At 36.8% G+C, this 13,373-nt stretch overlaps 1 protein-coding gene across 1 annotated transcript in view; it reads right to left on the reverse strand.

Annotated features, from left to right (window-relative positions):
* Positions 1–12,230, reverse strand: part of MAP2K1 (mitogen-activated protein kinase kinase 1) — a 23,454-nt gene extending 11,224 nt beyond the window's left edge. The window contains exons 1-5 of the mRNA XM_009321525.1: positions 12,190–12,230; positions 11,733–11,943; positions 9,507–9,653; positions 6,253–6,330; positions 5,660–5,711 (exon numbers count right to left, since the gene is read on the reverse strand). Of these exons, the coding sequence (XP_009319800.1) occupies positions 5,660–5,711; positions 6,253–6,330; positions 9,507–9,653; positions 11,733–11,943; positions 12,190–12,230 (529 nt within the window). The remainder of the gene's footprint in view (positions 1–5,659; positions 5,712–6,252; positions 6,331–9,506; positions 9,654–11,732; positions 11,944–12,189) is intronic.
* Between the last annotated feature and the right edge of the window lie 1,143 nt (positions 12,231–13,373).

Below are 13,373 nucleotides of genomic sequence, written 5' to 3' on the forward strand. Positions count from 1 at the left end.
CCAAAATGTTTGCTGTAACTTGCAAGAAACAGACAAATCTTGGTACTACAAGTATTTAAGTGTACTACATAAGTATTTAAGTTTTAAAGAAAATAAGACAACCTGGAAACAGAGCTGTGCAATTCTAGAAAAGTCCTTAGCCAGTCCAGAGGGAGGGATACGTGACACTGAAAAGGGAGCTAGTTAATACAAAGAAGTTTCCAGGATTTACAGGATGTCTTATAATCTCTGTAAGAGGTATGCCTCCTCTCCCTGAGCCCTGCTCCCCCCTCCCCTGCCAGGCACAAACCTAGTTCATTCTGAAAGAAAGGTGGCCCTGGATGTTACCATAACATTATCAGGCAAGAATTTCTTTTGTAGGGATGTTACTGAGTAGCCAGACACTGGAGAACATATTTGTCTTGCAGCACATTATTGGTATCTTCGAATCATTTTCAATTTCCCAAGGCAGGATCTCATGAGAATAATCTAGAAACTAACACACTAGAACAGACCATTGACAGCATCCCTGCTGTGTGATACCTACTACTCTGGAGCTGTTGGCTGCAACTTGAGTTCAGAAATCTTACAAAGCACTTTCTATGCAAGAGAAGACTTTCCAGAGAGAATTACACTCCAGACTGTGCCCAAAAACCAAGTAAAACTTATGTTCTGATTAACTCACAGGATTTTTATTCATCCAGAGATAAAACACAGGAAAAAAAAAAAAGTGTTTGTGTGTCTGAGTAACCTGCAGCAATATACTTTGTAGTTAGTTACAGGACATTTCTTCCCTTGTCATTTAGTGCCTTCTGGTATTAACCACAAAGGTAAATAGGACTGTAGAAGTAGCATTTTCTACACCATTCCCTGTTATAAAGATTTTTATTTAACAGAATAGGAGATATTATGAAAATATCTACCATAGTCACATTCCTTGTCTCTTCCTTCTCTGTGCCTGCTTTGTATCCTACCAGTTTGTCTTTCAAAAGTCTTGCATTTCTATCATGTCTTTTCAGAGAGGACCAAAACAAAGCATGGTGGTCCAGATGAGGTAACAGTCTATAAAGACACTCTATTTTCCATTCCTTCTTTAATAAAGTCCTAATGACTTCTTCCTTGAGGTGTCTGTAATGACAAGCAAATACTTTTCCCCAGAGGTCACAGGTAGTTCAGGATACATCTGTGTGTGGAAGCAGTTTAAGCTGAACCTCATGTTGAGCAGCTACCATATTCCATTTGGTTTTTTGCAGTCCTTTATGACTGTCATTACTACTTGATCAATCCAAGTAAATGCATCGCTGACAAGTTTTGCTGATTTATTTTTTATTCTTTTCTTTCAGGTCAGCATTATTATTTGTCTAACAGCAGCCTCTTGCATTCAGAATGCTGTGTGCTAGCTTCTGCCGATCATTATGCAAAAATTAACGTCTTACAGAATCTTTATCCTGGAAGACACTCCTGTGAATTTTTGCCCTATGGTGATGCTCTAAGTCCTTTGTTTTACTGCCCCACAATAATGCCGAAATCTCAGTTGCACTAACCATCCTCAACTGCCATCAACTACACCAACATACAGACCTTCACCACCCTCTAAAGAGTGTACTCAATTTCTTATATTAAAAATAGTACTCTAATGAGGTTGGATAGCTCAAGAAAAATTCTTAAACTGTTCTGTATGCACTTAGTCTATTGAACAGTTCATCAGAACACTAAAAGCTAGACAAATAAAGCATTACCTGAAGCTCCTGACAACTTGATTTAAACTGGTTTTTCTTCCCCAGATTTATATACAGTGCAACAAAAACAGTGACATGAACACTTGATTTGTAAAATATACATTAATGGGCGAGACTAGTCAAGAAACCAAAAAACAAGCTGGATGCCTACAAGTTTCAAAGGAGGGATCCCATACGCAGATTCCTTCCCCGCCCCGCCTTATTTTGTAGCATTACACTGCATCCAAAAAAAACCAAAACCCAAACACACCCAACCAAAAACACTGAGACTGGTGTGTTTATTTGCTGGGTAGGCAATACAGCTGTTTTTACCTGAAACAGCTCCTTTTTTAAATAAAAAGATAAAAGCCCACATTTTGCATCTTACTGTTAGAAGATGTTTTATAGCATCATACTTGCACTTTTCCTGGTAATCTCAATGGCCAGGTCAATATTACAAACCACTGCTGATATTGCCGTGTCACACACAAGTAATAAAACCCAGTAATGGAATAAATTCCTCCCTGAAAATGAGTTATCACAAGCCTTGCTCTCTTTAGATTTAAGAACAAGTTTTTTTGGCCTTATGTTGCTACGCACTCATGTTTACTAAGGACATCTATTCATTTTTAAGTCTCCCATTCTCACCACAACACAAAACCAAAAAACCTTACTAAACCAAGCCCACATTTTTCCTCAGGGACAGGATGAGTGAGAACAAACAGTACATGTTGGATGTTGATCACACTATGTCAGTGCAGTGCTAGATAATCACTCAGGGCAAACTATAGGGACTAGAGAAAGTAAACCACAAAAATCTCCGATTATTATACTGTCACCAAAATAATGCTGACCCAGTTATACCAGAAGAAATGTGCTTTTACTAGTACTATTTATTTCAGCTGTCATTCAAGAAAGAGGCAGTCTGGAAAAGCGTAACTTCGCCAGAAAAAGCTTCACCTGCACTACAAGGGTTTTCCCAGTATAACATATTGCCATTCTTATACTACAGACCTGGTTTCACTTTGGCTTCCCTACGTAGCATCCTTAACCTAGGGCCATACAACTCCAAGAGTTCTTAACACATAAGAAATTAAAAAAGCCTAAGAAAGTAAAATTATAATGTAAGAAGCTTTTTTTTTTAATTACAAGGCGGCCAAGCATCTAATATATCAAATAGCAGAGAAGTCAGTACATTTACAATAGTATTCTTGCATTTTGAAGCCACATTTAACATTCAGACATGCATTATCTAGGCATGTTCTGACAACACTAAACCCTACTGACACCATTTCAGTCTACATACTTTTCATGTATTACATTTTTTCCACATGCCAGTCCCTCTTCAATCACAGAGTACCACACAACAGTACAGCCAGTATACGGTTGAGCATCAGTCAACCTCCAGAAGAGAACTTCACACTGCAGGACAGCATCTTGCTCATAAATCTGACCTGCAGGAAGCTGAACCAGGGCCCCCCTCAACTAAGATGCTAAGCTGTAACAGCTCAGTCTAGTGTGCCAGCTTATACATGAGGTCCAACTTACATATGGAGGTCTACAAATAATGCACAAAGGGCAACCTGTAAAAACAGACAGACTGGTGGGCAGTATCAAAGATAGGAGCCAGCAAGTTTGGCTCCGTATGTCGAGAGATGAGCATGGTTAGCTCTGTATGTCAAGAGATGGAAACACTGTTCTCACTGGCTTTCTTTTTAGCTGCTAGCACTAGCTATGATCAACTTCCAAAATGTCATTTTAGCTCCCACTTTATATCACACATTTCAATGAGTTTCTGCAAAAAGTATACAAGGTCATGTACTCCTGATGTTATCAGAGCACACAGCACGAAAACTGAGCTGAAAAAATAAAAACCACAATTTGTACATGGAATTTTACACGCTGCAGGGCACATTCAATCCAGTAATATTGGAAGCAATGTAGAAGAGAAACTTTTGTTGGTCCATGCACTTCAAGTGTAATGTTTGATGTAACCAATACTGTGAGGTTAAGCTGCAATTAAATCCAAAGTAAAGCCCTTCTGATCTTGTTTATCAGATTTATAGATTGTAAGACTGAAAAAAAGAAAAAAAATTGCTGTCTCAGTAGCCAGCTGAGCAAGAACAACCTAAAAAAACCACAAGTGACCAACATGGTAACAAACCACTGCCATGGCTGAATTGAAAACTACAAGATACAATAGTCACTCTTCCAGTAGGCCCTAAAAATAAGATGATCTCTTTCCCAGGAGTCTCCTTTATGCTCTGAACAGAGACAAATGACTTTGCAACTACCATCAGAAATCTTTACAGAGTCTACCTCCAGCCTCCTTTCTCCAGAGGGGAGCTATTGATTGTTTAAAAAAAACCCAACAGAAATGTGTAATAAACACAGTCTACTTCATGTGTAAGATGATCCTACAACAGATTATATAAACTAGGATTGCTAATTACTCTTTTTGGTCCAGCCAACAAATCTAAACTCAGACACATATTAGTGTCTGATGAAGATATTTTTATAATCTGAAGATTGATCTCATATGGTACAAAACTCACAGAACAGTTGGCATGGTTTATACATATTGCATGATCACTGCAATGAATAGTGCCATTCAGACAAAAAACACAAAATGCTCCATCTCCAGTCTTCAATTTACACTCATGTCAGGAATAATGGAATTTATTACTTTACCATATCAAGTGTCATTTTTGTTTAATGGAACACGCAACAGATTAATGAAAGAGCTGGATTTTAAAAAGGGCAACTATAAGCTGAAAATAAGGCAGGGCATTTATTTTACAGTAAAGTGACTAGAGACCCCAGGAGTGTAGAAGCAACACTCATTTTACATAGCTTCACCATGTTTTTAAAATCATTTAAGTATAAAAAAAGATGCAATTCTGCATGATAGAGGTCTATAAATAGCATGCGAATGTAAGACAGCTGGTAGAAATAGTGACTTTCTTTAAAACTGGCAATAAATGAGTGTTGAACTGTCAAATTAATTTTAGGTCAGAGGTTTTAATTGTGCATCTCTGCAAAGATTTTGTTGTCACACTTAATAGATCTGTTACTATCAAAAGACTAGCAGTTGCTAGAAATAGATACAGTGGGACAATGCTTTTTAATTTAGTTTTCTTCATAAAGAGTTAATTATGCCATTACAAAACCCCATTCATAGGTATCTTATCTTAACTGTCTTCTGCTTCTCTTTCTCTCTTAACTGAGTACAGGAATGGAAACTACATGAAGAGCTTACCTCCATACATGTTGCCTCATTTCAAGTGCTGACATTTCTAAGACACTGCCCACAACTATACTAGACCGGGTATATCTTCACTGCAGCCACACTAGGCAATAGTTAACTCAGCCCAAGTGCAACAGTTGCAGGTAGAAAGGTTTGAGAGCTTCTTCAGTGCATAGTACTGTCCAAGACTGCAGCCTCTGCTTCCGTACCTAGAAGTTTATCACGTACTTTTTTGTGTTGAAAAAGCGTTCTTCTCTTCCCAGGAAATGCAGGAAGACTTATTTGGTATTTAAGTGAAATAGAGATTGAATCACTCAGATCCTTCAACATATTCCTATCTTCACTGCAAAGGGAGTACTTCTGGTCTCAAGTTAGATTCCCAGCTCTAGCACATACTCCCAACCAGCTAAATCACTCTGGCAGCAAGCAGCTTCAAACACAGACAGAAATTCTGTGTGCACGTATAATACAACCATACCAGGTTTTAGCATGGATTATAACCCATATAAACTGCAGTAAGACAGCAGAAGTTGAAGATACATGATAGTCAGAGTAAGATATTTGGATTAAAAAAAAGTTTGCTTACACTACCCAAGAAAAACTCTCTGAACAAAAGCCATATTGAACCGTAAAGCGCCATTCACGCAAAAAGCACCTTTTTAACTTGAATAAAAGTTACATTCAGGAAAAGTTACAATGTAAAATTTTGTCTCACCTCTGTGCATTATTTTATGCTTTTCTCTCAGATATGTGAGTCCTTTTATTACCTAAAAAGACAAATAAAAGAAAAATTTTCAATTTATGAAACAGAAGAGATAATGGCATGCTTTGTCTGTACAAGAATTCCAACTGAATGCAACATAACAGAAATCCTAAAATATAATCACTGCAAATCAATATTTTGTTTTAAATTGTACCACCAGCTCAGACTAGAAAAACAGAGTCAACCAACCCCTTACTGGAAGTTTTGCATACACAGCTTGTTACACAATAGGTATGAAAAGGTAACATTCAAAAATTTTTAATGAAATGTTAATTTTGTTCTTATCCAGAAGCATCAGCTGATACAAAAGCAGAAAATCAAAGCAAACACATTAGAATGAGTTACTCATTCCAATGCCCTGAGCTACCAAATAACAACATGTACAAAGACTGCTTTTTAAAGAAAGCAACACGCTTAAAAATCTGGTAATACTTCTCTCTCCCACATCCTTCAGTCCTGAAACAGCGGCTTCCTGGATCTGGCATTACCACACCGACACACAAGTGTACCCACTTCCAGCCTTTGAGAGCTATGAACACACTTACCGCAATGCTAACTTTGCCCAGTATCTGCTCTGGAATTCTTCCAGCCTTTTTCAGTACTTGATCCAAGGAGCCGCCATCCTAATAATAAATGTTTGAATAGTCAAGCTTTAATCAAATTACTCTAAAACATTTTAAACAGGACTGTAGTCTGAAGCCTAAATTTGGTGAGAAAACCACCACAGCTTTTCGTGTTTGATTTAACATTGTTATGGTGCATATCTTACAAAAAAATCATTCCTCAGTAGGAATTAGTCAGTTTTATGTTTATTTTAAACAAACATTTGGCCAGTAACAACATCCACTCAAATAAACACTTCACACAATGATCTTCCATACTAGTATTTCCATGGTTTGGCTCTTGTTAAGGAAGTACTGTCCACAAATGGCTGTTGACCAAGCATTAGGAATTTTACAGATTTCTGTAACTTTCAGACCAATGCAATAACATGCATTTTTTTCTTGTCACAGCCATCACATGATACTCTCTCCCCCTCCAAAGACAGAGTGAGGAAGATTGAAGCAACATAGAAGATTTTATGATCCTGATTACAAGGATGAAAATTCATCACACTGGAAAAGACAGAGTTCTCTTCCTGAATATAATGTGTGCTAGTGCCACCCCATGATCATAATTATACATAGATCCCTGTTCCCCTCATGCCCCAGATGAGATCCTACACAGAGAAAGTTGGCCTCTCTTCATTCTGCATATCCAGGGTGACTCTGTCAACTTCCAAGGATGAAGGGTGGATTTGGCACGGCTCTCAAAGAACCAAAATTGGAAAAAATGTTTTTAAAGTTTCATGGTAAGTAACAGTCTTGCTAATCTTATTAGGTTAAATAAATTGAATGCATGCACACACACCCCCAAAGTCAAATATATTCCACTGTTGCTAAGGGCTTCTGAGAAGGGAAACTGTAAAAAATGCTATTTATTTTTAGCAACTGATTCAACAATAGGCTTGTGCATAAGTTCTAGATTCTCTAGAATAGAGAATATACAATCAAAGAAGAAATTAGAAAGTTATTTCTTAAATTAAAAACAATATCCTGTTGTCTGGATCAGCATTTGATATCTCCCAGTACTTAAGACAAAAATCCAACTTGAGAAAGTAACTGCCTTCTGCCTTAACCTATCCTTTGGAAGTTTTCATCACCATTTATACATGTAAAGAGAAAAGCTAGCATGCAAAGTTTTGTTATTTGAGGACTAAAATCTAAAACTGTTATGAGAAGGAAAGTATATAAATATTTATTTGATCATGTATTTTTGTAAAATCACACCCACATACACCACACTTGATTAAAAATACACCAACAGAAAAAATGTCTATATAAGTCTCTTCTATAACCAGCCTGCATTTCTGGACAGCTGTCTCTGCTGAGACACCAGTATATTAACAAAGATTTCATACGGAAAAAAACCTTTTCTTTTCCCCCTTCCTAAGGACTAGCTCCAATCCTGGAAGAGGCTGAATACAATTCAATCACCTAGTGTTGGCTGCAACCTCCAGTGTCTTTTAGAGGCAGACTCCAACCCTTTTGCCTGTTAAATATCTGCTGCTAAGCAAAGTTATGCATTGATTTTGAATTTATGTACCTGAAAATACCAAACACTTAAATCTTCAAGTTCCATGCCTTTTCCACCTCCAACTTTTTGTTCATATTCATACTTAGGTTTTTTTAACTCACTGTTAAAAAATAAGAATTTTGACTGGCAGTAATTGAAAGAAAGATACGTACAAAAAAAGACAATGGAGATTCTCATCTAATCTTTTATCCAAAAGGAGACCAAAAACTTCCACCTAGTGGTCTGCATTAAGCCAACAGCTTAATGGCTTAATTAAGACTACAATTTAAATAATCCACCTTCTCTTTCTATTTCATATCTTGCTGATCAATTGTTCAATGTGTAAAATCTTATATCCAGTCTGACTTAGACCAGATTCAGCGCTGAAACACCAGATTTCATACTGCCTTCTCTTAAACTGAAGAAACGTCTGCTGTCAGATATATCATTCCCTGCTTTGGAACTTGCAAACCCTGATCGCTCCTCTTAATTTTCTCATTGACAAATTGAGATTCTTTAGGCCTTTTATTTCTACATGTAATTATATGCCACCACCATCTCTCTTTTGGCATGCTTTAACATACACGCTCTTTTAGCAATTGCAGATGTGCACATTTGTGACATTTAATAATATATTCTGAAACAATGCCCAGACGGTAATTTTTAACACCTATTTTCCTATTTTTCATTACTGTTTTCAATTTTCAGAAACTAACTTCTTTATAATTCCCGATAGTCATTTGTATTTTGGGGTATGCACACCTTCTATTCAGCTAGCACATGCTTAAAAACTGGATCATGATCACTTGTTCCTAGGCAACCATCGATTTCTTCTAAAAATTTCCGTAAGACAAGACCAGAGAAGCATTAAAACAATCACATGTACTTTCCAGAAAAAATAGGTTTCTCTCCAAAGAAACAGTTTTTTCCAGGGAAAAAATAAAAAGGTCTTCAGATTTATTGTATTTCATATTGTTACAAACATCCTCTACTAAGCAAGTGAGGCAAAAAATTTGACTGACCTTTAATTACAGAAAATTTACTTTTAGTGTTTGGCTCCATATGGTTAGAGAAAGGCAAACAGATGTCGAGAAGAATGTGTACTTTTCTATTAAAATGAAACACAGTTAAATATATTTTTGGCATTAAAAAAAATTGTATAAGATCCTTCTGAGCTTGTTCACTTCCTGTGCACTATTCTTTATGTTTGCATTTTCTGTAAAGTTTGCAAAAAGGAGACAAAATATGGATTCATCTAAATAAGAATAAACTAGATTCTCATTATCATAGCTACTAAGGACTACACAGCTGTAGTATCAGAGTGATCTGGTCCATTCTGCCTAAAAACAAAACTAAACCCAAATCAGAACAAGTGTTTAAGTAGCAGAATTGGGTAAACATTTTTAAATAAAACAAAGCAAAAGGGACCATGGATAAAGGAGAAGCAATTGGAAGGCTACATTTTACAGCTTAGACTTCTACAGAAGAGCAGATTCTGGAGAAGGGGATAAAACAGATCATATCAATCCCAGCCTCAGATTTGCCGAGTAAATCCAAAACAGTATTTGATTCTTTAATTCATGCAGAAAGGTCTAATTTGTTAACTTAAGTCCCGTTGACACTCAGGTTTTGCATTAATGGTCTGTTAATAACGTCAAGCTAAGACAGATTTATATGTACTTACCATATGTTCCATGCAAATGCTGATTTCTCCATCACTGTAAAAAGCTCCATAAAAGCCCACTATGTATGGAGAGTTGCACTCGTGTAGAACTTGCAGCTCACGAATGATCTGGTTTCGAATAGCTGGCTTGATCTCTAGATGAATTAACTGTAAAATAATCCACTCTTATTATTTTCTTAGTGGCAAAGTGCCATTCAGAAGGAACAGGTTGTTCAGAGAGGTTTTCAATACCCAGCTGGATAAGGCCCCGAGCAGCCTGCTCTGATCTCGTAGCTGACTCCGCTTTGAGCAGGAGGTTGGACTACATGACCTCCTGAGGCCCCTTCCAACCAGAATTATTCTATGACTTAACTGTAAAAAAAATCCATCCTTATTTTCTTAGTGGCAAAGGGAAAAGAACACACTACAATACAGCATGAGAAAATTGAAACATCAGCACCCATGAAAAGGTGGAATTTCCATCTCTTCTTTTCACAAAATACTTCTCTATCAGAAACTTTTTGTTCCAGCACATTTTCTTCACTTATCTGTTTTTTTTATGGATAGTTCAGAAACGGAAGCTCTTTATGTTGAAGAAAAGCCATGAACAAATGTCTGAAGGAAATGTGTCAAAGACATACTGACTCAGAAGCAGCTGCTGAAAAATATTTGCACAGGTGTTTGTAAAGCATTAGTGGAAGGAATGAGCTGAACCTCAAATTAAAGACTCCCTAAACTGAATCTAAATCTAAAGAAGAGATTACATGAAATAAACAGTCTAGTGGAACAAAGTATCTCATACAATACAAGAAGTGTATTTCTTTTGTGAAAGGGAACATTAAGAGACATTATAGAAATAAAATTTTAGTCAATATATGAAAGAAAAATTGCAGTTCAGCAAACACCTTAGTTGCATCAAATATTAATGAATTGGGGCAAAATTTCCTGTTAAACCCATAGTAGGTGAAAAAAAATAAAATTGATTTCAAGAAAACCTCTGATTTGTATATTTCGTAATTCTCACACCTGGGAAGTAGGCATTTTTCTTTGCTTCTCTACAAACTGTAGTGTACTGAGCATGGTTTACTCTTAAAGTGAGTACATGCACATTTTCCTTTAGTTTTGCTGAAGATGACAGCGTACTCTTCTTAAAAAAAAAACCTCAAGTCTTTCAACTTCTCAATTTAAAAAAAATAGAAGTTTTCAGTGTAGTATAACAATAGGATCTGGGATTTGAGTGTGACCTCTGTTTTATCTTTCTAAAAGGTAGGTTATGTTTCCCATGAACCACAGTAGCCTGCTTGCCATCTCACCCGCTGCAGTACAATGGCATATGCCCCGACACACTGCCTCGTAACAAGTGCCACCTGTGCAAAGGAACTGCACTCCTGGAAGGAAAAGGCATGAGGTACCCAAACAGAAATAATCAGGCAGTATCAGAGATGCATTTCCCTGCATCTATATTTGGTTCCCAGAGATACTGAGAGAAAGTGAAAGCTCCTCACATAAACAAAATGAGAATTAAAACATTGAGCTATTTCAGTTGAAAAGAAAAAAGTCCCAGTTCCCTTACAAACTAGGTCACAACTGCTATTGGCTGTAAAACATAAAGCTGAATCATTTAAAAATACTCTCGCCAGAAAGACAAATACCTTTTTGCACAGAAGCCACCTGCACCCCATGATGAAACTACAAAAAAAGGAGATGTCACTGTACTCCAATGCATTCCCTCATTCTCAGTTTTTTGAGTTCTCATTTTTTCCAGTATCATCCAGAGGCCCTTTCCTGGTCTGCAGCTGTGAAGGAAGATCTTAGGACAGGTGATATCTTTTACATTCCTCTAAACTTATGGCCCAGAATACAGGATATTGTCACTTTTCCCTAATTTATACCATTCAGTAACTTCTTTTAGGCCTCCTACTCATTAGTGAGTCTACCACATTTTCTTTGAAAGATATATACCCAGCTGAAAAGATCATATTTGTCAAAAGGGGGTGGGGCACAGAAGAAAGGGGGAATGAATGCCTAACACATGGGACACTATTTCTGAAAAACTAGGAAGTTTAGGATAAGCAAGTGCAACCTTTCCTACTTTTTGAAACACATCAACTTCTCTCAAAGTTGGCATTATGGTAATTTTTTTGTGTGTCAACACCACTTATTTCTCTAAATAAAGTCACTTTAATTCATCAGAGACAACCTCCTTAACAAAAATCATCCCTAAGTTCCTATTTGTAGGGCACTCACCTTTCTTGCCATTATGAGACCAGAAGGCTTGTGAGATACTTTGAAGACCACACCACCGTTTCCTGCCCCCAGCTCACTGATCTTTTCAAAGTCATCATCCTTCAGCTCTCCAACTTTTTGTTTCTGGGTAAGGAAAGCTTCAAGGCGCTTTCGCTGCTGTTCATCCAACTCTAGTTCTTCCAGCTTCTTCTGAAGCGCTTCTAAATTTGTCCTGTACAACAGAGAAAGAACAGCTCAATGGTTAAGCTGTTTGAGCTTACCCAGCAGTGTTACAAGAGTAAGAGCAACAGAGCATTGAGGTCAGAGATTAAACCCACTACATTTTTGCATCTATATACATTATCTAGAAGGCCGACTTGTACAGTCATCCCCATGAGAGACATATTATTGGAACTGACTTAAGTAAACAGTATTTTATTCCAGATAAAACAATGACATAAACACAAACAGATGATACCCAGTTTCCCCATCTTTGAGGTTCTGTCCAGATTCACACATGTTAAGTTTCACTACGTACAGGATTGGCTTAATGACTCAGCAGTTATGATCAGAGATCTCACAAATCACAGCACATCACTCCATGCTACTTTTAGTTTTGCATTTTCAAGGATTGTGTTGTAATCTCCTACAGAGTTTGTCTAAATGTTTTATCTACTGATTTTCACATAACTATATAACTAATAAACCATTCATAAGCTTTATATTAAGACATCAGTAAAAAGTTATCAAGCACAGCCAAACAAACACGCATTAAAAACACAGCCACTGGAAACACAGAAGTCTTTTTTTTTTAGTTTAACTGGGGAAAAGAAACAGCCCAAAGGTTTTAAGCTTACTTTTTCTTTTGTTTAAGGACACAGCTATTAGAAACCTAGGTTTAACATCATTATGCAATATAAAATAGAAATACAAAACTTTAAACAATAGTTAAATTTGGGACTACAGACAGAAGTTCAGTTTCCCAGGAAGATTCTTTTTTAATAACTTAACTTCAGATCCTGTGAAAACGCTTCATTCCAGTAATATGACAATTTAAAAGCTCATTTAAGATTTCCACTTCCAACTGCAACAATAACTTGCTGCAAGAGTAAGTATTTAACAGCAAATATCTGTTTTGCTTAGCCAAATTTAATGCAATGTTCCCAGGGAATACAGTGTTGCTAGGATGAAAAACTTGAGGAACACAATCTACTTCTTCAGAGCCTAAACCACTTCCCATTAAAAAAAACCACCAAACTAAATTTCACTGATAATCAAGAAAACTTTCTACTCATCACTTCATAAAATGTCCACTTTCAAAACATGCTGTACAAAGAGACACTCTCTGAATGCCCAGTAATGTGCTGCTCAGTTGAGAACATACAAGGTTGATTCTCCAAGAAGCAGTGACAAATAATCCCCCGACTCAACGGAAAGACTGAATTACAGGATGAAACCCTCAACTTCTTCATTAGAGAGCCTGCATTTCCAGCAGGACAACAATCTTGGTTTGACTGTATCTAAGGTTTAATCAAGGCAAATAAAAATAATATAAATACTCACAGCTCTTCCTTACTACACAATCAATCTGAAAGTTTAAGCAATGACACACTCCTACTTCATTTATCAGTTTAAATATGTTAGACAGGATGCAATTGCTAA

This window comes from Pygoscelis adeliae, unplaced genomic scaffold (assembly GCF_000699105.1).
Source record: "Pygoscelis adeliae isolate BGI_AS28 unplaced genomic scaffold, ASM69910v1 Scaffold13, whole genome shotgun sequence".
NCBI classification, from domain to species: Eukaryota; Metazoa; Chordata; class Aves; order Sphenisciformes; family Spheniscidae; genus Pygoscelis; species Pygoscelis adeliae.